This window comes from Heterodontus francisci, chromosome 14 (assembly GCF_036365525.1).
Source record: "Heterodontus francisci isolate sHetFra1 chromosome 14, sHetFra1.hap1, whole genome shotgun sequence".
NCBI classification, from domain to species: Eukaryota; Metazoa; Chordata; class Chondrichthyes; order Heterodontiformes; family Heterodontidae; genus Heterodontus; species Heterodontus francisci.
In genome coordinates this window covers 80,659,472-80,686,901 of record NC_090384.1, presented here as the reverse complement: position 1 = coordinate 80,686,901, position 27,430 = coordinate 80,659,472, and the positions used below count along the sequence as shown (strand labels likewise).

At 42.7% G+C, this 27,430-nt stretch overlaps 1 protein-coding gene across 4 annotated transcripts in view; it reads right to left on the bottom strand.

Moving 5' to 3' along the window:
• The window catches only part of ckap5 (cytoskeleton associated protein 5), a 198,148-nt gene that overhangs the window by 6,828 nt on the left and 163,890 nt on the right, over positions 1-27,430 (bottom strand). For 3 of the 4 annotated variants that reach the window (XM_068046465.1, XM_068046467.1, XM_068046468.1), the window contains 6 exons: positions 23,402-23,480; positions 23,104-23,292; positions 18,318-18,455; positions 16,016-16,099; positions 4,246-4,411; positions 2,659-2,816 (listed from right to left, as the gene is read on the bottom strand). In XM_068046465.1, the coding sequence (XP_067902566.1) occupies positions 2,659-2,816; positions 4,246-4,411; positions 16,016-16,099; positions 18,318-18,455; positions 23,104-23,292; positions 23,402-23,480 (814 nt within the window). The remainder of the gene's footprint in view (positions 1-2,658; positions 2,817-4,245; positions 4,412-16,015; positions 16,100-18,317; positions 18,456-23,103; positions 23,293-23,401; positions 23,481-27,430) is intronic. The other variant, XM_068046466.1, reaches the window with a different exon arrangement.

Genomic DNA, 27,430 nt, shown 5'->3' with positions numbered 1-27,430 from the left:
ACCCTCCACCCTTTCACTTCTTCCCTAATTTTTCTTACTTATTCTCTGCATTTAACTTCCCTCTGTTCATCACAGCATTGAAAAAGATTGAATCTACTCTTATTTACTCAAGAGAAGCAGAGTTAGCCAATTACTTTTTTTGGTCGGTTAAAATGAACTGGTATAAGAGTAATGGGCTGCAATTAAAAGTTCAAGTACTAGGCAGTTTAAGAGAAACACTAGTAACTACATGAAGACAGGGGATTCTGAGAGATCAGACAAAAATGATAAAAATGATCAAGGACAAATCAAAAACACAGCATCACAAGGATGTTTGCTTCTGAAGATTCAATGGACCAAATGCCTATTTATAGTGTAAAATTCTACATGCTCCTTATTGCAGCATTTGACACTTAACTAAATACTGTCTCCACTACAATGACAGTACAGGATGATGGTTAATAATTTCGGCATAATATATAACCATTTCATCAGATCTGCAAAAGTTAGGAGTTTGCGAGTCATAGGTTCATTACGGCACAGGAGTAGGCCATTGAGCCCATCGAGTCCATGTCAGTTCTCTGTAGCGTAATCCTATCAGTCCCATTCCCCTGCTCTAACCCCACAGCCCTGCAAGTTTATTTCCTTCAATGCCTATGCAATTTCCTTTTGAAATCATTGATAATCTCCACTTCCACTACCCTTCCAGGCAGCGACTGCCAAATCACTACCACTCATTGCCTAAAAAATGTTATTCCTCACATCCCCCGTATCACTTGCCCAAAATCTTAAATCTGTGTCCCCTAGTCCTTGGTACCATCTTAATGGGAATAGCTTTTCTTTGTCTACTTTATCGAAACCTGTCATAATCTTGTACAGCTCTATCAGATCTCCCCTCAATCTCCTTTGCTCCAAGGAGAACAACCCCAGCTTCTCCAACCTAGCTTTGTAGCCAAAATCCCTCATCCTTGGAACTATTCTGGTAAATCTCCTCTGCACCCTCTCAAGGACCCTCACATCCTTCCTAAAGTGTGGTGACCAGAACTGGAGGCAATACTAGTTGTGGCCTCACCAGAGCTTTATGAAGATTCAGCATGGCTTCCCTGCTTTTGTACTCAATACGTCTATTTATAAAGCCCAAGATCCCATATGCTTTGCTAACTCTCTCTCAATGGCTTGCCATCTTCAAAAGATATATGCACATGAATCCTCGGGTCCCTCTGTCCCTACACATTCTTTAAAACGGTGTCATTTAGTCCATATTGCCTCCCCCTACCCCTCCTGTCAAAATGAATCACCTCACACTTCTCTATTAAATTCCATCTGCCACTTGTCTGCCGATTCTGCTAGCCTATGTCCTGTTGCAGTCAATTGGTATCATATGGTGACTGCCACACCTCCAAATTTGGTGGTATCAGCAAATGTTGAAATTTTACTCCATATTCCAATATCCAAGTCTTTTATAGATATCAAACAAGCAGTGGTCCTAACACTGACCTTTAGGGAACACCATTGTTCACCATCTTCCAGTCTGAAAAACAACCATTTAACAAGACTCACTGTTTTCTGTCCTTAAGCCAACTTTTTATCCAAGCTGACATGACCCTCCTATTCAATGGGCCTCAATTCTGGCAATCAGCTTTTTATGTAGTGCTTTGTCAAATGCTTTCTTAAAATCCATATAGGCAACATTCACTGCATTTGCTTCATCAACCACCTTCTGTTACTTCATCAAAAAATTCAATTAGATTAGTCAAACACGATCTGCCTTTTATAAATCCGTGCTGTTACTGCTTAATCGATTCAAATCTCTTCAAGTGCCTGTTGATAATTTCCCTGATTATTGTTGCAAAAACCTCATCCACCGCTGATGTGAAACAGCTCAGTCTGTAGTTACTAGGAATGTCCTTGCACCATTTCTTGAAGAAGGGTGGCACATTTGCCACTTTGCAATCCTTTGGCACCACCCCGCACCCCCCGTATCTAGCAAATATTGGAAGATTATGGGAAGTCCTTCCACTATCTCTGCCCCCACTTTGATGCAAGCCATTCAGACCAGATGACTATCCACTCCAAGCATAGCCAGCTTTTCCAGTACAATCTTCCCATCAATTTTCACCCCATCCATTGTCTCTACCATTTCTACTTCAACTGATATTTTGTCAGCACCTTCTTCCTTGGTAAACACTGATACAAGTAAATCTAGCCTTGGCTTGTGCCTCTAAGCACGTCACCTTCTTTGTCCCCAAAAGGCCCCACCCTGCCTCTTATGACCTATTTACTGTTTATATGCAATTTTATGCACCACTGGAATCAGATTGGCTGCATGTTCCACACAGTATTTGGGGACCAGCTTGCAGCAGGGTCAACCCATCTTACTTGGTACACTACAACTTCTTCTGGAGCATTTCTCAGATCCTGTGGCAAGTGCTTGAGGCCACATTCACAGAATGTGGCATTAATTTTATATGCCAGAGTTGATTAAGGCATGGGATGCCATTTGGGTGAAAAGGAATTGGAAATAATTTTCTTTCAGCAGATTGGAAAATTAGAATATCAAGTGCACAACAATACTGAATTAGTTAAATAAACGTTCCAGGACAAATGTTCACAGATGATTCTACAAAATACACTAGTATTAAAACACCTGAAGGCGTTAGTCAAAAAGATGCATGTTACCTTAGAATTATTTTCTAAACCACAACGTTGCCGCAGAATTTTTAACCTTTCCAAGTAAACAGCCGGACCGACTTCTTCTCCATTAGTACTACCTGCAGAAGGGATGGAAGTGGAACTTGCCACATATGGCAAGTCTTCTGGAGGTGATGAAAACCCTGCTGAATACATAAATCAAGTACCCATTAACAAGGATGAAAACAAAATGAAATAATCCACCTGGCCTATTCTCAATTTATGGTTTGGAACTCCTCCCACACCGAACCATCACTTCCCCACACTTGGCATGCAAGACAACTGTGCTATTGCTCTGCTCCTTCATGTATCTTCCTAGTTAGCAAGCTCAGCGCCACTCCATTCTCTGATGTGGCGCAATAGAGTCAGTGTGAATAAGCCAAGACCTTGAAATGGTAGAAGCATGACTCAGTGTAGTGGTAACTTCAGGTATCAGCTGAAACCAGGCAATCATCAAAGAACCGTGCATCGCTAAACTAGGAATGAACACAGATCTCAACTGGGGGAAGGAAATGAAAACATCCCCTGGCTCTCCTGGGATCATCAGCTATGCACCAATTACAGGAGAGGGCAGATGACCTGCTTCCTGGAATCTGTTGCTCAAATTAGCCAGTTGACCCATTAAGACAACTCACTTTTGTCTTCCCCTCAGGAATTTCACCTCTTCTGAGGAAGAACTCTACAGGGTTACATGTAGTGACCAATTACTAAGGAATTTAAATAAAACCTGCACACAGCTGAGTGGCATGAATCTAAACTAGACCACTTACCATATACTGGAGGACCAAGGTTTTACATTCTCAAGCATCTATCAGCAATGGCATTACCCATGTGGCATTCTGCTTTTGTGACCCTCCTCCCCCTTCCACCCCAACAGCAGTCAGTATAGAATTGCACTGATCAATTACATTTAAATGCCAAACTGAGTATTATGCATGCATAATTGAGTTTTCCACAAAGCAACATAAATAGACTTTTCCGCGTGGGTAAACATTAGTACACATGAAGGATGTGCCACTCAAAAATCCTTGATGGCTCCAAGAAGTAATCCTTGAAGTTAAAAAGTTAATGTTTGTAGTAATTAGTGAATGCATTAACCATTTAATCAGAAAATCTAAAAATACTCAATTCAAGTTTCAAGATTAGAAGGTGCAGTCATGATGAAAGATCCCACAATTTGAATTTAGAGGATGCATCATTTGTATTACATGACAATTGTCCAATTATAGTTTAAAAGACCTTTTTTTCTGGTAATAAATGAAGGACTTTGAGTAGCATTTATCTTATCAACCCATCCTCCACAAAAATTCACAACGGGTGGCAGCAGGAGAGAGTTTCAAGGTTTAATTACTAACCACTCAAAAGGTGGCTTTAATGCAAAATCTGAATCTTGACCTGAGAAATTCCAGAACCATAACCCATTTCAAAAGATACACATTAAAGAAAAAAAATGAATGAATGTCCAAGTTTGACCCAGGTTAATTAGCAAGGTGGTAAATTAATTGCTGAAACTATTAGTAATTTCTTAAGTTTCCCAAGTGAACACACTTTTATTGCATTCAATCTTAATCCTACCAGAACTGGACGATGAAGATATCCTTCCTTTCCCTTCTCTCTCATTTTCCACAAGCCGCAGACCTCTTTCAATATAATTCTGAAAGAACTGAGAAGATTTCCTCAAGAATGGCTCAATGTCTGCATCTGAATACTTCTTTCTGTACTCATAAAGTTCTGCTAAACCCTGTGTGGAGAGGGGAACAATGTTAGCTCAGCAGTAGAGCAGGGGTTAAAAGGAAGTTGCTCAGACTGGCAAAAGTTGGGAAGTGATGTTCCACAAGGAGCAGTGCTGGGACCACTGGTGTTCACAATTTACATAAATTGAACTCAGGAATTAGAAGTATAATTTCAGGATTTGTGGACAACCCCAAATTATGGGTATAGTCTGCAGAGGAGGACTGCAACAAAGTACAGGGAGGCTTTTAATAAGCTTGCAAAATGGGCAAATGAACTTCAATGTAGATAGTGTAAAGCAGTAAATTTTGGTAGGCCGAAAAGGCGGCCGCATACCTTGGGAATTAAGTATGCAAATTGGGTAGAGGAACAGTCGGATCTGGGGGTGCAAATACACAACTTACAAAGTAGCAATGCAGATTAATAAGGCCATTAAAATCAATACCCTGGGGTTCATTTTTAGAGGGACAGAATTGAAAAGCAGAGAGGTTATGCTCAACTTGTATAGAACCTTTGTTAGACCACACCGAGGCACCAGAGAAGGTGCAAAAAAAAACAATTTACTATGATAACACCAGAGCTGAGAGGTTATACCCATCAGGGAAGATTAAACAGGCTGGATCTCTTCTATAGAAAAAAGATTGAGGGGGGACCTGATTGAAGTCTTCAATTATATGAAAGGGTAAAGAGAGATGTTGCCACTTGTAGGGGAGACCACAACGAAGTGAAAAATTAGAAGATCGTAATTGATAAATCCAAAAAGGAAATTCAGAAGTAACTTCTTTAACCAGAGAGTGGTTAGAATGTGTAACTTGTTACCACACGGAGTAGCTGAGATGACTAGCAAAGATGCATTTAAGGTGAAGTTTGATAAACAAGAGGGAGAAAGGAGAAGAATATGTTGATGGGGTTAGAAGGGTAGGAGGTGGCCTGCATAGAGCATAAATACCAGCATGGACCAGTGGGCTGAATGGCCAGTCTGCACTGTAAATACAGTGTTAAAAGTTGGTTTGTAATACAATCCCATCACTAACATACCTGCCATATTAATGTTGAATTTGCCTCCATTTACGTTTGATATTTCAAGGCAACAAACCACACTAGATATATTTTGTACCAGACATTTACACCAAGTAAAAATTATACCCTCAAAGCCAAACAAAACATTCATAAATCAACTGCACAAGGAGCCAAAATCTCCTTTTCCTCAAGACAACGGGCAGTGTTATTCATTCCCCAATTTTTTTTTTTTTTATATACAGGCAGCTCAAATTCAATGCAAACCTCACATTAAACTCAATGTATGTGAAGTGCATTTGAGGGTTATTACACAAAGTTAGAAAACCGTAACACAGTAGTCACAAAATGGATCAGTGAAGTAGCGACTTACACGAAGGACCTAAAAAGCATATACCTCCATTATTTCAACATTATCACCATATATCAAATATCTCTTGCAATTTGCCTATTCTACAATGGTTATTAAATATACTTCAGACAAGGTAACCACCTTGCAGACCATAAATTTGTGGTTTGGTTTTTTGTTACCATCCCAAGAGGGACACTAAATTTTCTTAATAGAATGCTAAGGGCACAGGCATGTTACCAAGACATCTACCCAACAATGCCTATTAACTTTTATTGCAAACTAAAAAAAATTAAACTGTCAAAACTATTAACATCTGCCTGGTTGACTGTAAACATAAGAACTAGGAGCAGGAGTAGGCAATTCAACTCCTCGAGCCTGCTCCGCCATTCAACACGATCATGGCTGATCTCATCTCGGCCTCAACTCCACTTTCCTGCCTGTTCTCCATAACCCTTCAACCCATTACTAATTAAAAATCTGTCTATCTCCTCAAATTTACTCAATATCCCGGCATCCACCGCACTTTGGGGTAGTGAATTCCACAGACTCACGAACCTTTGAGAGAAGTAATTCCTCCTCATCTGTGTTTTAAATCTGCTGCCCCTTATCCAAAAACAATGACCTCTCGTTCTAGATTTCCCCACCAGTGGAAACATCCTCCCTACGTCTACTTTGTCAATCCCCTTAATCATCTTATATACCTCAATTAGATCGCCTCTCATTCTTCTAAACTCTGGAGAGGAAAAGCCTAAACTGCTCAATCTCTCTTCATAAGACAAACCCCTCATCTCTGGAATCAGTCTAGTGACCTCCTCTGAACTGCCTGCAATACAACTACATCCCTCCTCAAGGGGACCAAAACCGTACGCAATACTCCGGGTGCAGTCTCACTAATGCCTCGTACAGTTTCAGCAACACTTCCCTACTTTTATACTGTTTCTTTAGCAATAAATGCCGAAATTCCATTTGCCTTCCTTATTACCTGCTGCACCTGCATACTGGTTTTCAGCGATTCATGCACGAGTACACCCATATCCCTCTGCACCAAAGTTGCTCTCCATTTAGATAATAATTTGCCTTTCTATTCTTCCGACCAAAATGGATAACCTCACACTTATCCACGTTAAACTCCATCTGCCAAATTATGGCCCATTCACCTAACTTATCCATATCCATTTATAAATTTTTTATTTCTTTATTGCAACTTACTATCCCACCTATTTTAGTGTCATCTGCAAATTTGGTTATAGTACCTTCTATCCCTGCATCCAAGTCATTAATATAGATTGTAAATAGCTGGGGCCCAAGGACCGAACCCTGTGGCACCCCACTGGTTACATCTTGCCAACCAGAAAAGGACCCATTTATCCCGACTCTCTGTTTTCTGTTGGTTAGCCAATCCTCTATCCAAGCTAATACATTGCCCCTAACCCCATGTGATCTTACCTTGTGTATTAACCTTTTGTGCGGCACCTAATCAAATGCCTTCTGGAAGTCCAGATATACTACATCTACAGGATTCCCATTATCCACTTTACTTGTTACATCTTCGAAGAACGCTAGCAAATTAGTCAAACACTATTTACCCTTCATAAAACCCACGCTGACTCTGATGGATTGCATTTTGACTTTCTTAATGTCCTATTACTTCCTGAATAATGGATTCTAACAATTTCCCAACGACAGATGTTAAACTAACTGCTCTATAGTTTCCTACTTTCTGCCTCCCTCCTTTTTTGAATAAGGGCGTTATATTAGGATTTTTCCAATCCACTGGAACCTTTCCCTCATCCAGGGAATTTTGGAATATTATAACCAATGGATACACTATCTCTGCCGCCACTTCCTTTAAGACCCTCGGATGTAGGCTATCAAGGCCCTGGGGACTAGTCTGCCTTCAATCCCAATAGTTTGCTCAGTACTTTTTCCCTAGTGATGATGATTGCTCTAAGTTCCTCCCTTTCTATAACCTCTGCATTACTTGTTACTATTGGGATGGTACTAATGTCCTCCACCCTGAAAACTGAGGCAAAATACTGATCGCCTCCACCATTTGTGTTCCCCACTATTAACTCCCCGTTCTCATCCTCCAAGGGACATTCACTTTAGCTACTCTCTTCCCTTTTATATACTTATAGAAGCTTTTACCATCAGTTTTTATATTTTGTGCTAGTTTTCTTTCATAATTTAGCTTTGCTCTTTTTATTACTTTTTTAGTAACCCTTTGTTGATCTTTAAAGTTTCCCAATCTTCCAGCCTGCCACTGGCCTTTGCAATATGGTATGCCTTAGTTTTTGTCTTTATGTTATCCTTAACTTTCTTGTAGTTCAACAGTGCAGTGCACTTAGTGGCTATGACAGGTTCCAGCTCTTCAAAGTGAGATGGAAACCAGTCTGCATTCTGCTTCTCACGTTTGCCAAAGGTAGTCATTGCTGAGTCATAGATGGCGTCTCTGATGTGGGCCCATTTTGTCTCTGCATCCCCTGCAGGAGTGTTTTAACGGGCTTTTTCAAGTGAATTTATAAACGTATGTAACAGCTGTGGATAAGAAATTCTGTTAGTGTTGATGCGCGGGCGGCCCTTCTGCTTGGAGCGATGTAGCTTCTTTGGTTTGAGTCTAACTTTGCTACACACCAGGGAGTGGTTGGTGTCGCAGTCTGCACTGTGGAAGCACGTGTGATTTGGAGAGTGTTTATAGAGGCTCACCTTGTGACGATGAGGTCCAGCTGGTGCCAACGACGTAATCTTGGGTATTTCCATGCAACCTAGTGACAGGGTTGAGTATGAAAGAACGAGTTGGTGATGCAGAGGTTGTGATAAGTACACAACTCCAACAGTCTCTGTCCATTCTCATTCTTCCTTCCAATGCCATAGCGCCCAGGGCAGGAGGGCCACGAGTCATGGCCGACACCAACCCTAGCGTTAAAGTCCCCCAGCAGGAACAAATTTTCAGTATTAGGAATGCTACTAATGATATTATGGAGTTCCTCGTAGAATTGGTCTTTAACTTCAGATGTGGAGCAGAATGTTGGAGCATAGATGCTGAGTAGGCGTACTGGACCAGAGGCAGTGAGCAGTTGGATGTACAGTATGCCTTCAGAGACATTTGAAGGTGGCTCGATCATGCTGAGCAAAGAGTTTCTGATGGCAAAGCCCACTCCATGCAGTCTTGGTTCTTCAGGATGCCTACCCTGCCAGTAGGTGTAGTCTTGCTCTCCTAGAGATCCGCTCGCAGGGAGGCATATCTCCTTAAGTGCTGCAATGTCCACATGGAGTCTACTGAGCTCGTTGTTAATGATGGCGGTCTTCCGAGAGTCGTTGATTTGTGTAGGGCCTTCCAACGGGCCAGGACACACAGTTCTAACGTTGCAGCTTGCAAAACGAAGGGCTGGTACCTTCTTTCCTTTTTTTGCCATGCTGTTGGAAGCCCCCAACGAGTTATCATCTGTAGCAATTAAAGTAGCCAGAACGCTGCACAATGAACAGCCAGGTGCTGTGCAAATGACTACTGGCAACACCGATGCAGTCGTATTCAGCTGGCCTCCGACACCGGAAACATCAGAGGAATGTATGATGGCATTAAGAGTGCTTTTGGGCAACCATCAGGAAGATCGCCCTCAAGTCTAAATCTGGGGTAACGATCACTGACCAGCGCAAGCAAATAGACCGCTGGGTGGAGCACTACCTAGAACTGTACTCCAGGGAAAATGTGGTCACTGATATCGCCCTCAATGCAGCCCAGTCTCTGCCAGTCATGGATGAGCTGGACGAACAGCCAACAAAATCGGAACTCCGTGATGCCATTGATTCTCTAGCCAGTGGAAAAGCCCCTGGAAAGGACAGCATTACCCCTGAAATCATCAAGAGTGCCAAGCCTGCTATACTCTCAGCACTCCATGAACTGCTTTGCCTGTGCTGGGATGAGGGAGCAGTACCACAGGACATGCGCGATGCCATTATCACCCCCCTTTATAAGAACAAGGGTGACCGCGGTGACTGCAACAACTACTGTGGAATCTCCCTGCTCAGCATAGTGGGGAAAGTCTTTGCTCGAGTCGTTTTAAACAGACTCCAGAAGCTGGCTGAGCGTGTTTACCCTGAGGCACAGTGCAGCTTTTGAGCAGAGATCCACCATTGACATGCTGTTCTCCCTTCGCTAGCAACAGGAGAAATGCCACGAACAGGTGCCCCTCTACGTTGCTTTCATAGATCTCACCAAAGCCTTTGACCTAGTCAGCAGACTTGGTCTCTTCAGACTACTAGTAAAGATCGGATGTCCACCAAAGCTACTAAGTATCATCACCTCATTCCATGACAATATGAAAGGCACAATTCAGCATAGCAGTGCCGCATCAGACCCCTTTCCTATCCTGAGTGGCATGAAACAGGGCTGTGTTCTCGCACCTACACTGTTTGGGATTTTCTTCTCACTGCTGCTCTCACATGCATTCAAATCTTAAGAAGAATTTTCCTCCACACAAGATCAGATGGCAGGTTGTTCAACCTTGCCCGTCTTAGAGCGAAGACCAAAGTATGGAAAGTCCTTATCAGGGAACTCCTCTTTGCTGACGATCCTGCATTAACTTCCCACAAAGAATATCTGTCCAGACTCATTGACAGGATTGCGGCTGCCTGCAACGAATTTGGCCTAACCATCAGCCTCAAGAAAACGAACATCATGGGACAGGATGTCAGAAATGCTCCATCCATCAATATCGGCGACCACACTCTGGAAGTGGTTCAAGAGTTCAACTACCTAGGCTCAACTATCACCAGTGACCTGTCTCTCGATGCAAAAATCAACAAGCGCATGGGAAAGGCGTCCGCTATATCCAGACTGGCCAAGAGGGTGTGGGAAAATGGCGCACTGACACGGAACACAAAAGTTCGAGCGTTTCAAGCCTGTGTCCTCAGTACCTTGCTCTATGGCAGCGAGGCCTAGACAACGTATGTCAGCCAAGAGCGATGTCTCAACTCATTCCATCTTCGCTGCCTCCGGAGATTCCTTGGCATCACCATATCTCCAACGCAGTAGTCCTCGAGGCGGCCAACATCCCCAGCATATACACCCTACTGAGCCAGCGGCCCTGGAGATGGCTTGGCCATGTAAGCCACACGGAAGATGGCAGGATCCCCAAGGACACATTGTACAGCGAGCTTGTCACTGTTATCAGACCCACCGGCCGTCCATATCTCCACTTTAAAGACGTCTGCAAACGTGACATGAAGTCCTGTGACAATGACCATAAGTCGTGGGAGTCAGTTGCCAGTGATCGCCAGAGCTGGCAGACAGCCATAAAGCTGGGGCTAAAGAGTGGCAAGTCGAAGAGACTTAGTAGTTTGCAGGAAAAAAGACAGAAGTGCAAGGAGAGCGCCAACTGTGCAACAGCCCCGACAATCAATTTTATCTGCAGCACCTGTGGAAGAGTCTGTCACTCTCGAATTGGCCTTTATAGCCACTGCAGGTGCTGCTCCACAAACCACTGATCACTTCTAGGTGCTTACCCATTGTCTCCCGAGACAAGGAGGCCAAAGAAAAAAGTATCCTCAACTTCCTTGCTTTGCCATGGATGTTTTTTCCCCCTCTTACAATCTTTCTTCCTCTCTGGAATATTTTAGTTGGGAGGAATTGAATATCCCCTTAAACGTCTGCCACTGCTCATCAACTGTCCTTCCTTTCAGTCTTCCTGCCCAGTCCACTAGGGCCAAATCTGTCCTCATGCCTATGTAATTACCTTTGTTTAACTCCAAAACGCTAGTGTGGGACTCCAGTTTCTCGCCCTCAAACTGAATTTGAAATTCTAGCATGCTATGATCACTCTTCCCTAGAGGCTCCTTAACTAGGAATTCATTAATTAATCCCACCTCATTACACAATACCAAATCTAGAATAGCCTGCTCGCTGGTTGGTTCCACAACATATTGCTCTAAAAAAACAGTCTCTAATACATTCAATGAACTCTTCCTTGAGGCTAGCCTTGCCAATATGATTAATCTGGTCTATATGCATATTAAAATCACCCATGATTATTGCCATACCTTTCTTACAAGCCCCCAGTATTTCTTGGTTTACACTGTGCCCACTGCGGAACTACAGTTTAGGGACCTATAGATTACTCCCACCAGGGTCTTCTTTCCCTTGCCATTTCTTATTTCTACCCAGACTGATTCTACGTCTTGATCTCCAGTGCCTCTATCATTTCTCACTACAGCACTGATCTCTTCCTTTACTAACAAAGCTACACCAACTCCTTTTCCTTCCTGCCTATCCTTCCAAAATACTGAGTACCCTTGGATATTCAACTCCCAAACCTGGGTTCCCTGCAACCACGTCTCAGTAATAGCCACTAAATCATACCCATTCATCTCTATTTGCACTGTTAATTCATATTTTATTCCAAATGCTTCGTGTATTCAGATACAAAGCCTTTAAGTTTGTTCCATCAAATTTCCCTACTCTTGTCCGATTCCTTGGTGCAATATGACGTTCACACGTTCTGTCCCTACTTTTTATTTTCTGGTAATAATCAGCCTCATCACTAACCTGCACTCCTACCTTCTCCTTTAACTTCCTAATTTTCCATGCAACTGAACCCTCCCCCCGCGATTTAGTTTAAAGCCCGACCTACAGCCCTAGCTCCCAGCAGGATTCAGGTGGAGCCTGTCCCATCGGAACAGCTCCCTCCTTCCCAAGTACTGGTGCCAATGTACTATGAATTCAAACCCATTCCTCCCACATCAATCTTTGAGCCACGCATATACCTCTTTAACCTTATTGACCATGTGCCAATTAGCTCGTGGCTCAGGTAGTAATCCTGAGATTACCACCTTTTTGGTTCTGCTTTTTAATTTAGCCCCTAGCTGCTCATATTCCCTCAGCAGAACCTCTATCCTCGTTCTACCTATACTGTTGGTACCTACGTGGGTCATGACAACTGGATCTTTCCCCTCCCTACTCCAAGCTCCTCTGCAGCCCAGATGAGATATCCTGAACCCTGGCACCAGGTAGGCAACACAGCCTTCGGGACTCTCGATCCTGGCCACAAAGAGCAGTGTCTATGCCCCTAACTATACTATCCACGATTAGGACTAGATTTCTCTTTTCTCCCCCCACTTGAATGGCTCCCTGTACCACAGTGTTATGGTCAGTTTGCTCATCCTCCCTACAGTCCCTGCTCTCGTCCACACAGGGAGCAAGAATCTCGAACTTGTTGGACAAGGACAAAAGCTCCTGTAACACTACCTCCTGTATCCCTCTACCTGCCTCACTCTGTCACACCCTCCTGTCCCTGACCATTGGCTGAATTCAAGGTAGTTAATCTAAGGGATGTGACTGTCTCCTGAAACAGTGTCCAGGTAACTCTCCCGCTCCCTGATGTGTCGCAGTGTCCGAAGCTCAGACTCCAGCTCATCAACTCTGAGCTGGAGTTCCTCGAGCAGCCAACACTTGCTGCAGATGTGGTCACTAGGAACCACAATGGGGTCCACCAGTTTCCACATCATGCAGGTAGAACACATCGCCTGAGAGAGAGTGAAGAGACACATAGAGTGAACAATGCAAAAGTTGACATTCTGCCAGATTTTCACTTGGATCCATGCATGGCCAAAAGGTGTTACACCCAAGCAGACATCCTCTTGCATGAATTAAAACACCAAAAGTTTCATCTAAGATTATATTGCTAGGGGAATAAAGGTCAACAGGGCAGCATATGCCAGTGAAGAACCCCTGAAAAATGGAAAGACCCATTGATGAGATGCAAAACCCAAAGATTAATGAGGGAAAAATTAGAGTACGAGAAAGCTAGCTAGAAATACAAAAACAGATACTAAGAGTTTCTACAGATATTTTTAAAAAGTTAACAAAGTGAGCATTGGTCCTATAGAAAGTGTGTCTGGGGAATTAATAAGGGAAAATGAGATAGCAGATGAATTTGTAATTTGAATCGGTCTTCACTATAGAGGATACAAGTAACATCCTAGAAATAGCTGTAAATCAGGAAATGGAAAGGAGGGAGGAATGCAGGAAAATTGATCACCAGGGAAGAAGTGGTACTGAGCAAATTGTTGGAGCTGCATGCTGACATGACCATTCTAGGGTCTTAAAAGAAGTAGCTAGTGAGAGAGTTGATGAGTTGGTTTTAATTTTCCAAAATTCCCTAGATTCAGGGAAGGTCCCATTAGATTGGAAAATAGTGAATGTAACTCCTTTATTCAAAAAGGGAGGGAGACAGAAAGCATGAAACTACATGCCTGTTAGCTTAACATCTGTCATAGGGAAAATGTTAGAAACTATTAAAGATGTTATAGCAGGGTACTGAGAAAAATTCAAGGTAATCAGGCAGAGTCAACATCTGTTTTGTGAAAGGGAAATTATGTTTAATCTATTTAGTGGAGTTCTTTGAAGAAGTAGCATGTGCTGTGGATAAAGGGAAACCGGTGAATGTACTGTACTTAGATTTCCAGAAGGCATTTGATGTGGTGTCGCATCAAAGGTTATTGTGGAAAATAAAAGCTCATGGTGTAGGGGGTAACATACTGGCATGGCTAGAAGACTGACTAACTAACTGGAAACAGTAGGCACAAATGGGTCATTTTCTGGTTGGCAAGATGGAACGAGCGATGTGCGACAGGGATCAGTGCTGGGGCCTCAACTTTTTACAATTATATAAATGACTTGGATGAAGGGACCGAAGGTATGGTTGCTAAATTTGCTGATAACACAAAGATAGGTAGGAAAGTAAGTTGTGAAGAGGACATAAGGAGGCTACAAAGGGATATAGATAGGTTAAGTGAGTGGGAAAAGATCTGGCAAATGAAGTATAAATGTGGGAAATGTGAAATTGTGCATTTTGGCAGGAAGAATAAAAAAAGCATTATTTAAATGGTGAGCGATTGCAGAGCTCAGAGATGCAGAGGGATAGGAGTGTCCTAGTGCATGCATCGCAAAAGGTTAGTATGCAGTTTCAGCAAATAATTAGGAAAGCTAATAGATTATTGTTTATTGCGAGGAGAATTGAATACAAAAGTAGGGAGGTTATGCTTATACAAGGCACTGGTGAGGCCACATTTGGAGTACTGTGTACAGTATTGCTTATTTAAGGAAGGATGTAAATGCAGTTCAGAGAAGGTTTACTAGACTAATATCGAATGGGCGGGTTGTCTTATGAGGAAAGATTGGACAGGCTAGGCTTGTATCCGCCGAATTTTAAGAAGAACTAGAGGAAACTTGATTGAAACATACAAGATCATGAGGAGGGGTCTTGACAGGGTGGATGTGGAAAGGATGTTTTCTCTTGCAAGAGAATCCAGAACTAGGGGTCACTGCTTAGAAATAAGGAGTCATCCATTTAAGACAGACGAGGAGAAATTTTTTCTCTGAGGGTCGTAAGTCTTTGGAACTCTCTTCCTCAAAAGGCGGCGGAATTTTTTTTTTTGAAGCAGACGTAGATAGATTCTTGCTAAGCAAGGGGGTGAAAGGTTATCAGAGGTAGGTGGGAATGTGGAGTTGAGGTTACAATCAGATCAGCCATGATCTTATTCAATGGTGGAGCAGGCTCGAGAGGCTGAGTGACCTACTCCTAATTTGTATGTTCGTATGTACTGGCTCTCAGTAATTAAAATAAGGTGCATTTCAGTCCCAAAAGGCAACAAACAATATACAGTAGACTTTCCTCTAGAGCTTCAACTGGTTGGCTAACATAAAACACGTAAAGCTGAAGATGGTGTAGGTGCCTGGAAATGCCTTTTAGCAGGACCATCTGGACATGTGATCTCCAGATTCCAGTTCCCCAAAAACCTTTCAATCTACAGAGGAGCCAGTGCAAGCTGCAAAACTTGTTTTCATGTGCCCCTCTGTTAAGGCACCCAAGATCGTACAGGAGGAAAGTGAAACAGAGGGTTAGAAACTCTCCAGCCTGCCTCAATTTCATTGTAATGTTGGGCACTGCAAATGCTGGCCAAACAGCATACATTGGGAAGCCCTAGGAAATACCACCTCTGCAACTGTGCCTGGAAATTAGGTACTCCTTAAGCACAACAAAGGAAAATTCATCTTCAACATCTTTCTATTTTCAAGTTCCGACTAATCAGTACATATCTTGGAGAAGTTGTGAGCACAGATTTGTACTGAAACATTTCAGTAGCAACAGACTTCATGACTAAGCTCATGACATATGAAAACTAACTACAGCATTAATTAAAAAAAAAATCCATAAATTTCTATATGTTCAAACATTTCAAACTTGCCTCTCTTGTGTTTTCTTTAGATCCAATCTTCTTGAATATTTCTGCCAAGGTTTCACTTATCTTTGCTTTTGATTCTTTATCTTCCTAAAAGAAACACAAGAAGTCACAACACTGACCATAACATTTCTTTTAAAAAAAATGTAAATTCTGGTATGTGTTGCACCTGGAATTTAGGTTTCAGTAGTTGTGGAATTTACCACAAGTTAATTCTATAGAAATAAAGATAACCTCAATTCCAAGCCCACCATCCAGGGCCCCAAACACTCCTCCCAGGCGAAGCAATGATTTACTTATACTTCTTTCAACTTAATACACTGCATTCAATACTCACAATGCAGTCTCCTCTACATTGAGATAATCAAATGCAGACTGGGTGATGGTTACGTTACCTTCAGCCCAAAATGTGAGAGCATTCGGTCGCTTGTCATTACAATTTACTGCCCCACCACCAATCTAACCTTTCCATCCTCTGCCTCCTACACTTTCCCAATTAAGCTCAACAGAAGCTCAAGTAGCATTACTTTAGCTATTTGATTACACACTTTACAGCCTTCCGGATTCAAAATTTGAGTTCAACAATTTCAATTCGTAACCACTGACCCCATTTTTCCCAAACAGGTGCTTACTTGTCCGATTACCACTCACTTGCCCTACACTATAAATCCTTTTGTCATTTAAAAATCACACCAGCCTTCCATCAGATCACAGACCTTCCTTTGTTCTTTCCTCCGTTCTTTTTACCCACCCTTCCCTGTCTCCATGCTTGCTTAAACCTTGCTACATCTAACATTTTCCAGTTGTGACAAAAAGATAAAGACCTTAAATGTTAACTTTCTCTCCACAAATGCTGCCTGATCTGCTGAGCATTCTAGGTTTATATACCTAGAGTACTACATTCGGCTCTGGGCACCACACCTCAGGAAGGACATGTATTGACCTTGAAGAGAATACAATGCTGATTCATTAGAATGATACCAAGACTAAAATGGTTAAATTCGGAGGACAGGTTACATGGACTAGGCTTGTAGTCACTTGAGTACAGAAGGTTAAGGGATGAATTAATTGAGGCAAATAAAAACAAGAAATGCTGGAACCACTCAGCAGGTCTGGCAGCATCTGTGGAAAGAGAAGCAGAGTTAACGTTTCGGGTCAGTGACCCTTCTTCGGAATTGAAATATTAGAAATGTCACAGGTTATAAGCAAGTGAGGCAGGGGTGGGGCAAGAGATAACAAAGGAGAAGGTGTAGATTGGACAAGGCCACATAGCTGACCAAAAGGTCATGGAGCAAAGGCAAACAATATGTTAATGGTGTGTTGAAAGACAAAGCATTAGTACAGATAGGGTGTTAACGGACTGAAGATTGAACAGCAGCAAGTACAAACATGAAAAAAAACAGTGGTTAAGCAAACTGAACAAACTAAGATGAAATGAAATGAAGTAAATCTCATTTACCGATACAGCCTGCCAGACTGAACATTGAGTTCAATAATTTCAGAGCATGACGGGCCCCCCATTTTACTTTTATTTTTAGTTATTTTTCTTTTTTTACATTTATTTTTTAAAAGTTTATTTCATTTCATCTTAGTTTGTTCAGTTTGCTTACCCACATAACTTGTGACATTTCTAATATTTGTCAGTTCCGAAGAAGGGTCACTGACCCGAAACGTTAACTCTGCTTCTCTTTCCACAGATGCTGCCAGACCTGCTGAGTGGTTCCAGCATTTCTTGTTTTTCTTTCAGATTTCCAGCATCCGCAATATTTTGCTTGAATTAATTGAGGCGTTTAAGATGATTTAAAGGATTTGTGAGGGTAGAGCAAAACTATTTCTTCTTGTGAGTGTGTCTAGAATAACATTAAAGTGGGAGCTAGATTGTTCAGGGATGAAGTCAAGATGCACTTCTTCACACAAATGATAGTGGAAATCTCTCCCCTAACAGCTGTTGGGTTTAGGCCAATTGAAAATTTTGAAACGGATATTGTTAGACAAGGATATTGGGGCTGGGGGGATGGGTAGAAGGAGAGAGAAGGAAAATTTTCAGAACAAGGCCTTGGATAGTGGAAAGAGGTACTATCATCTGGCCAAAATGGCAAAGGAAAGCTAGGAGTTTCTTAGACAAGTCCATGACTTTCCTTCCATCCCTCCCCACTCCCAAGATAAGAGCAACTCCAATTAGGTGAATGAAGGAGAAAGAATTCAAAAAACCTGTAATGTAGCAACACACAAAATTGGCTCAAAATTGGAAATTTCTTAATCAAGTTTTCATTGCTCAAGTTTAACCTATTCCTAATTTGATACGTACTATCGTAGAACCACTCTTTTCTGTTTCCGAATCAATCTTTCCACCTGACAAAGCCATCGAATGTTTAGTGACACGCCGAAGGTGAGCCTCGAGTTCAGATTCATTCTTATTCTCAATCAGTGTCAGATGATCCATAATCTGGTATAAAGAACAGTTGAAACAAGTTAAACACATTGTGCGTAATTTTAACTTGCCAATTTCCAATTCCACCCACACAGATACAAATGTTGCATAATCTTTTCAATTTGTGATAAATATTAAATGTTTAGTTTGTTTAGTTTAGAGATACAGCACTGAAACAGGCCCTTCGGCCCACCAAGTCTGTGCCGACCATCAACCACCCATTTTATATTAATCCTACACTAATCCCATATTCCTACCACATCCCCACCTGTCCCTATATTTCCCTACCACCTATCTATACTAGGGGCAATTGCTAATGGCCAATTTACCTATCAACCTGCAAGTCTTTAGCATGTGGGAGGAAACCGGAGCACCCAGAGGAAACCCACGCAGACACAGGGAGAACTTGCAAACTCCACACAGGCAGTACCCAGAATTGAACCCGGGTCACTGGAGCTGTGAGGCTGCAATGCTAACCACTGCGCCACTGTGCCGCCCCACAGTGAACAAATGTTCAAATCATTCACCTTGTTCAGTCTAAAACATTGCTTGGACAATGAGAAAGAATTAATATTGCAAGTTTTGAATTCTCAACACCTGTTCAGAGACTATTACTAAGTAGAGGGATTAAAAAGAAAAAAAAATTCTCATTTTAGTGCCAGAACCATTACATCACCAAAGGTTAACTAGTTTACGAAAGGAAATTCTTCACTTTTAGGCATAGTCTTGATCTGAATGAAGGTTATATTGGAGATAAATAACACACTGGAAAAAAGCAATGTCCTTCTCAAGAGACTTTTCCACTGCAAGTAATGCACTAATTGCTTACACAAGTAGTGACTGCCTTTGTGTCATTTACCAGATTCAGATCAAATGGCAACGATGAAATTGCACAAAAGTATGACAGAGGAAATCTCATTCCTCCACAGCCAATGTGTAAGTGACAATACCCAATACAATCGAAGCAAGATTATAGATATTTTCCTTACCAACTCTAAAGAAAGTGAAATACTACAAACTACCGTTCTACCCCAACCCAGTGGTCTTCCTTGACATAACATCCTCATAATGCCAGCAGTTCAGGCAGCACACATTTTCAATATGTCAGACTTGAGTAAAGAAAATGTGTCTCTAGTCAGTTTGCACGATGAGAAATGCACCTAGGTGTTCACAGTGCATGAAGAACAGTTACTAGATTTAAAGGCTAAGTCACAAGAACAGCAGAGTTTGCAATCACACTATACATCACATGTCTGCCTTTATCTCAACATACTGCAGCCTGCTAGCTGCTTAGCAACCCAAACCAAGAGTGCCTCAGGAATCCCACAAAGCTCTTTAAGGGTTGTCAGTTCTAGGAACGATAAGTAGCACTGAGGCAGAATCCAGCACTCTGCAATGAAGAAGCAATTAAGCTGTATGAGCAACCAATCACAGTGAAATTACACCTTCCTGAAATATACTTCCCTTTTCAGTTTAGACTGGTGTTACTCCTTATGAACGGAGATGTCCCACATCAACAGTCTTAATTTTTGACTGAGATTGTCAGTTTAGTGCCAAATTATGGATAGCTTGTACTAAACAGCCTGCATCTATGAACTACACTAAGATGTCTTAATTTCATATTAGGATCCTTCCAGCTACTAGATTTTCATTGCATCACTCCAAGCTGTAACAAAACATAACTCAGAGGCGAAGTGACAAAGACAAATCCATTGCACCACCCAGTGCCTCAATATCCATCAAGATATCAAACATTTTGGATTTTTCACTTCTGGGGAGCAGGGACTTTTACATTAATCACAGTAGATGAATGCAACACTGACAGGTGAAGTGAAAGGGCTTTTTGTTTGAAAATGGAAGATTGTTTGTTACACCTAAATAAACAGAAATAGGCCTGGCATGTCCAAACAGTAAATATCTGGAGGGGTGGCATTCTCCACTAGTTGAAAAACAAAGCCGCCACTACCGAAATTACAAACAACCACCAATGTGACAAAAACTGTAGTACACCATCCTTCATTCTACGACCTGTTTAAAGCCTTTTTGACAATGTTCAGCACACCATCCTCCAACACCTCACTTCCACTGCCCAGCTGGACAGGACTGTCCTCTTCTGGTTCCATTCTTATCCAGCAAGTCTTAGCCAGAAAATCACCTGCAATGGTTCCTCTTCCCACTCTGTTACTGCTGGAGTTTCCCAAGGATCTATCCTTGGTTGTCTATTTCTCATCTACATCTACATTGGCGACATCATCTGAAGACATGTCAGGTTCCACTACACTGACAAAACCCAGCTCTACTTCACCAGCACCACTTCTCCCCTGCCTCTGATTTATCACACTGCTTGTCTGACATCCACTGCCGATGAGCAAAAATTTCCTCCAATTAATTATTAGGACAACCAACTCCATGATCTTCAATCTCTTGCCCTGTCCACTGTCTGAGGCTAAACTGGGCCATTCACAACCTTAGCGTCATCTCTGACAGAGATGAGCTTCCAACCATCACCAAGACCGTTTATTTCAACATCTGTCCCTGCCTCAGGGCATCTGCTGCTGAAAACCTCTTAGTTACCTCTAGACTTGCCTATTCCAATGCTCTCCTGGCCCCCTCAAATTTGAGCTTATCCAAAGCTGTGTTCCTGTATTACCTTTAGCAAAGTAAAAGGTCCAAAGGTACCTTACAGGAGCAAAGAAAATTTTACAACGAGCCAAAGGAGACATTAGGGTAGATGACCAAAAGCTTGGTCAAAAAAATAGGTTTTAAAAGGAGAGTCTTGAAGGAAATTCCAGATCTTAGGGCCTTGCCAGCTGAAAGTATAGTTACCAATGCTGGAGCGATTAAAATTGGGGATGCTCAAGAGGCCATAATTGGAGGAGGATAGATATCTCAGTGCTGTAGGAAATTACAGAGATAGGAGGGGCGAAGTCATGGCGAGATTTGAAAACAAGGGTGAGAATTTTTAAATTGAGACATTGCTTAACTAGTAGGTCAGGTGAGCAGGCCAGTGGGTAAACGGGACTTGACGAATTGGGCATGGAGCGTATTCTGGATGACCTCAAGTTTACAGATGGTAGAACATGGAAGGTCAGCGTCAGAATAGTCAAGAAGTAACAAAGGCATGGACAAGGGTTTCAGCAGATGAGCTGAACCTGAGGCAGCAGCAGAGTCAGGCAATGTTAGAGATGGAAATAGGTGGTCCAAGTTAGCTAAGTGGTCAGAAGCTCATCTCGGGAGAAACATAACACCAAGGTTGCAAACGGTCTGGTTCAGCCTTAGATGGCTGGAAGGTGGAGGGATGCAGACAGTGGCTAGGGAATGGAGTTTGCGGCAGGGACCAAAGACAATGGTTTCGGTCTTTGCAATATTTAGTTGGGAGGAAATTTCTGCTCATCCAATATTGCATGTTGGACAAGCAATCTGACAGTTCAGTGGCAGCGAAGGGGTGCAACTTGCACCTAGTCACGTTCACCTATCAGCCCCCCCACCCCACCCCTGTGCACTTTGATTTATATTGGCTTCTGGTCTGGTAATGTTTCAATTTTAAAATTCTTATCTTTGCTCAAAATTCCCTCCATTGCCTTGCCCCTATCCATCTCTGCACTCCTTCAATTCTAGCCTCTTGCACATCCCCAATATTAACCGCTCCACCACTGGCAGCTGTGCCTTTAACTGCCTAGGCCCCAAGTTCTTGAATTCCCTTCCTAAACTCTCTTCCTTTTGGATGCTACTTAAAACCTACCTCTGACCCAGTTTTTGATCATCTGTCCTAATATTTCACGTGGCCTGGTGTCAAATTTTGTTTGGTAATGCTCCTGTGAATCACCTTGGGTCATTTTACTATATTAAAGGCACTATATAAATACAAGCTGTTGTTTTAAAATATCCAATTGTGAATACAATTATATTTCTGCTTAGAGAGAAATGAAATTAAGTCTATATATACTCAGATGTTCAACTCTGCACTGTTCCACGTTTCTGGAAAACACATGACCCTGATTCAGGTAATTGACTAATATAGAATTTTGTGCACATCTAAATCTTGCTATTCTTTGCTTGCAGTCATGCTCAATTGTCTATTAACAAAAAACAACTGGACATAAAAACAGCATGCTCTCATCAGCTAAAAAACTGAAGACTTGAAAGGGCTCAATTTCAGCTTTTAAAATTGTTGAAACTCAATTCCCTATGCATAAATTGTACATTTTTAAAGTAAGTCTCATTCCATGGACAATGAAAGAGCTCAACTGAGAAAATAGTACATCCATTACAAGTGAAGAAGTGTTTTCCAAAAAAAAAAAAATCCACCTCATGACCTCTGAAATGAAGAGTACTATATAATTTACTCTTTTGCTAGGTCTGGTGTCTAATGCTGCTGTATGGTGGGTCTTCAAGCTACCTGATGACTATTAATTTACAGGGAAAAAAACTGAAGAATGAAGAGGACTACACTGAACCACATAACATTTCAGTTTTTAGAAATAGAAATCTACGTTCACATCATTGCCAACTGATTTTATCACTATCTTATCCACAGTATGTCATACAACTTAACAGACTTGCTTGCATGTCAGTAAGGCTCTAGCCAATATATGCCCTCTAATGTGAGAAATCAGCAACTGCATCATTCATTAAAGAATAAATACCAAATCAGTCACCAAACCTTCGGTCCCAATAGCTTGCAAAGCGTATGGAGCAATGTCTTCTGTGTTCTCATGGGAAGATCACTCTTCATCTGTTTTAATCTCTCCCTTGGGAAAACCCGCATGAAATTGTGTATGTCCAAAAGTATTCGGTCAACATTGATAATGTTCACATTGCCTGGGAGAAGGCGTATCATGCGCCACAAACACTGTAAAAATATAATGAACACTCAACCAATTTGAATATATAGAATTTTAGGAGCAAAAAAAGAGAAGTTCAAATTTATACTTGAAGTGTTACCAAATACAACATATTACCTTCATTACTAGCTCTGAAAACTTTGGAGTGTTATTTGTTGTAGCCAGAAGACTGTCCTGTAGAAGCACAATCAAGGAACTGCAAAACAAAGTTTTACTTTAGGCAATATAGATAAAATCTGCATGATAATACACAAGCTATTCTAAATTGCATCGAGTAAAAAATGTGATGTTATTTAAAATGAAATAAGTATCTGGAACAGCCATGCATCAATGGTTTCTTCCTCATTTTTCCTGCTTCCAATAAATGTTTCATTAACCATTAGGGTGCTTGTTATTACAGTTGCTCCCCCATCATAGAACGATGCTTCCAAAATGGGTGGATTGCCTCTTCCCTTTTTATCCTTGGTTCACTAACGTCCTTCAAGGGAGGACATCTGCCATCCTTACCCAGTCTGGCTTACATGCGACTCCAGACTCGCACCAATGTGGTTGACTCATAACTGGCAAGCCAGTTATATCGAACAGCTACAGAAAAGTTGAATAAAAAATAAAAACTGAGCCCTTCCAGCATCAACCTAGGCACTCGAAACGGCAAAGGCACACTCTGCCCTATCGACTCTGCAAAGTCCTCCTCACTATCTGGGAACATGTGCCAAAATTGGGAGAGCCGAGCCACAGACTAGATAGGCACCAGCTTAACAATCTTACTTATTGCATCATACATTACAGCCAAGCCTCCATCATCTTTGGGCGTGTCTTGTCCCACCAGAGGTGACTGCACAGTGGTACACCAACAGGAGGCAGTGGCTATGGGAGTTCTCAACATTGACTTAGGAGTCTCTGAAATCTCATATCAGGTCAAACTTCAGCAAGGAAACCTCCTGATTACCACCTACCACACTCGCACAGCTCACCAATAAGTGCTCCTCCATGTTGAACACTACTTGAAAGAAGCACTGAGTAGCAAGGGCACACTGTAGTCTGGATGGGGGACTTCAATACCCATTAAGAGTGGCTCGGTAGTAGCACTACTGACTGCGCCCTGAAAGACATATCTGCCCGACTAAGCCTGCGGCAGGAGCTGAGAGAAACAAGAAGGAAAAACCTACTTGACCTCGTCCTCGCCAATCTACCTGCCACAGATGCATCGGTACAGGACAGCATTCGTTGGAGTGACCAACAGAGTCCTTGTGGAGACCAAGTCCAATCTTCACACTGAAGGTACCCTCCAGCACATTGTATGGCACTGCCATCGTGCTAAATGGGAAAGACCCAGAACAGAGCAGCTCAAAACTGGGCATCCATGAGACACCGTGGACCATCAACAGCATCAGAGTTGCATCAATCACCATCTGTAATCTCATGGTCGGACATACCCTTCACTCTACCATTACCATCAAGTCAGGAAACCAATCATTGAGGAGTGCAGCAGAGCATACAAGGAATTCTTCTTTGGCCTCCTTGTCTCGAGAGACAATGGGTAAGCGCCTGGAGGTGGTCAGTGGTTTGTGAAGCAGCACCTGGAGTGACTATAAAAGGCCAATTCTAGAGTGACAGACTCTTCCACAGGTGCTGCAGATAAAATTGGTTGTCGGGGCTGTTACACACAGTTGGCTCTTCCCTTGCGCTTCTGCCTTTTTTCCTGCCAACTGCTAAGTCTCTTCGACTCGCCACTCTTTAGCCCCGCCTTTATGGCTGTCCGCCAGCTCTGGTGATTACTGGCAACTGACTCCCACGACTTGTGATCAATGTCACAGGACTTCATGTCGCGTTTGCAGACGTCTTTAAAGCAGAAACATGGATGGCCGGTGGGTCTGATACCAGTGACGAGCTCGCTGTACAATGCATCCTTGGGGATCCTGCCATCTGCCATGTGGCTCACATTGCCAAGCCATCTCAAGCGCCGCTGGCTCAGTAGGATGTATATGCTGGGGATGTTGGCTGCCTCGAGGACTTCTGCGTTGGAGATACGGTCCTGCCACCTGACACCAAGGATACTCTGGAGGCAGCGAAGATGGAATGAATTGAGACGTCGCTCTTGGCTGACATACGTTGCCCAGGCCTCGCTGCCATAGAGCAAGGAACTGAGGACACAGGCTTGATACAATCGGACTTTTGTGTTCCGTGTCAGTGCGCCATTTTCTCACACACACTCTTGGCCAGTCTGGACATAGCATCGGATGCCTTTCCCATGCGCTTGTTGATTTCTGCATCGAGAGACAGGTTACTGGTGATAGTTGAGCCGAGGTAGGTGAACTTGAACCACTTCCAGAGTGTGGTCGCCAATATTGATGGATGGAGCATTTCTGATGTCCTGTCCCATGATGTTAGTTTTCTTGAGGCTGATGGTTAGGCCTTCACTCTACCATGACCATCAAGTCAGGAAACCAATCCTCATTGAGGAGTGCAGGACAGCATGCCAGGAGTAGCACCAGGCATACGTAAAACTTAAAATACAAGGTCACAGACCTGAAACGTTAACTCTGCTTCTCTCTCTCTCTCCACAGATGCTGCCAGACTGGAGTACTTCTAACACTTTTTGTTTTTATACCTAAAAATTAGTTTGCCAACCTGAAGTTACAACTCAGAACTACATGCATGCTAAAAAGTGGAAGCAGCATGCTATAGGCAGAACAAATCAAGCCCACAACCAACAGATCAGTTCAAAGCTTTGCTATACCCAGCCCTGAATGCTGGTGGACAACTAAACAAATAACGGGAGGAGGCAGCTCCAAAAATATCTTTTTTCTCTATGATGACGAAGCCCAGCACACCTGTGCAAAAGAAAAGGCTGAAAAACATTTGCAAAAACTCCAGCCAGAATTGACGAGCAGATGGTTCATCTTGGCCTCCTCCAGCAGTCACCACCATCATAGACACCAGTCTTCAGGTAATTAAATTCACTCCTTGTGACGTGGCTGAAAGTACTGGATACAGCAAAAGTCACGGGCCCTGACAACATCCTGGCAATAACACTGAAGACTTGTGCCCCAGAACGAGCCAAACTGTTCCAGTATAGCTACAACACTGGCATCAACCCGACAATGTGGAAAACTGCCCAGGTATTTCTTGTCCCCAAAAAGCAGAACAAATCCATACTAGCCAATTACTGCTCCAGTCTACTCTCAATTAACAGCAATGCAATGAAAAGTGTCGTTGAGAGTGCTATCAAGTGATACTTACTCAGCAATAACCTGCTCACCAATGCTCAGTTTGGGTTCTGCCGGGAGGTACTTAGCTCCAGCCCTCCTTACAGCCTTGGTCTGAACATGGACAGAAGAGCTGAATTCCAGAGGTGAAGTGAGGTGAGAGTGACTGCCCCTGACATCAAGGCAGCATTTGACCATGCATGGCATCAAAAAGGCCCAGCAGAAATGAAGTCAATGGGGAATTGGAGTGGGGAGGTGGGGGGGGTGGTTTGGAGGGGGCTGTTGGAGGAGGGAGAACTCCCACTGGAGTCATACCGAGTAGAAAGGAAAGCAGTTGTGGTTGTTGGAGGCCAATCATCTCTGCCCCAGGACATCGCTGCAGGTATTCCTCAGGATAGTGGCCTAGGCTCAACCATTTTCAGCTGCTTCATTATGACCTTCCCTCCAACATAAGATCAGAAGTGGGGATGTTCACTGATGATTGAAGTGTTCAGTGCTATCTGTAACTTTTCAAATACTGAAGCAGTTCATGCCTGCATCCAGCACTATCTGGACAACATCTAGACTTGGGCTGATAAATGGAAAGTAGCCGCAGAAGTATCAGGCAAAGACCATCTTCAGCAAGAATATAACCATCTCTGGAATTTCAACAGCATTACTCATCGTTGAATCATTCAATCATCCTGGGGATTACCATGACCAGAAACTGAACTGACCCGGCCTTATAAATACTGTGGCTACAAGAGTAAGTCAGAGGCCGAGAATTCTGCTGAGAGTAACTCACCTCCTCATTCCCCAATGCCTGTCCACCATCTACAAGGCACAAGTCAGGAGCGTGATGGATTATTCCCCACTTGTCTGGATGAGTGCAACTCCAACACTCAAGAAGGACAAGACAAAGCAGCCAGCTTGATCAGCACCCAATCCACCATCAGCA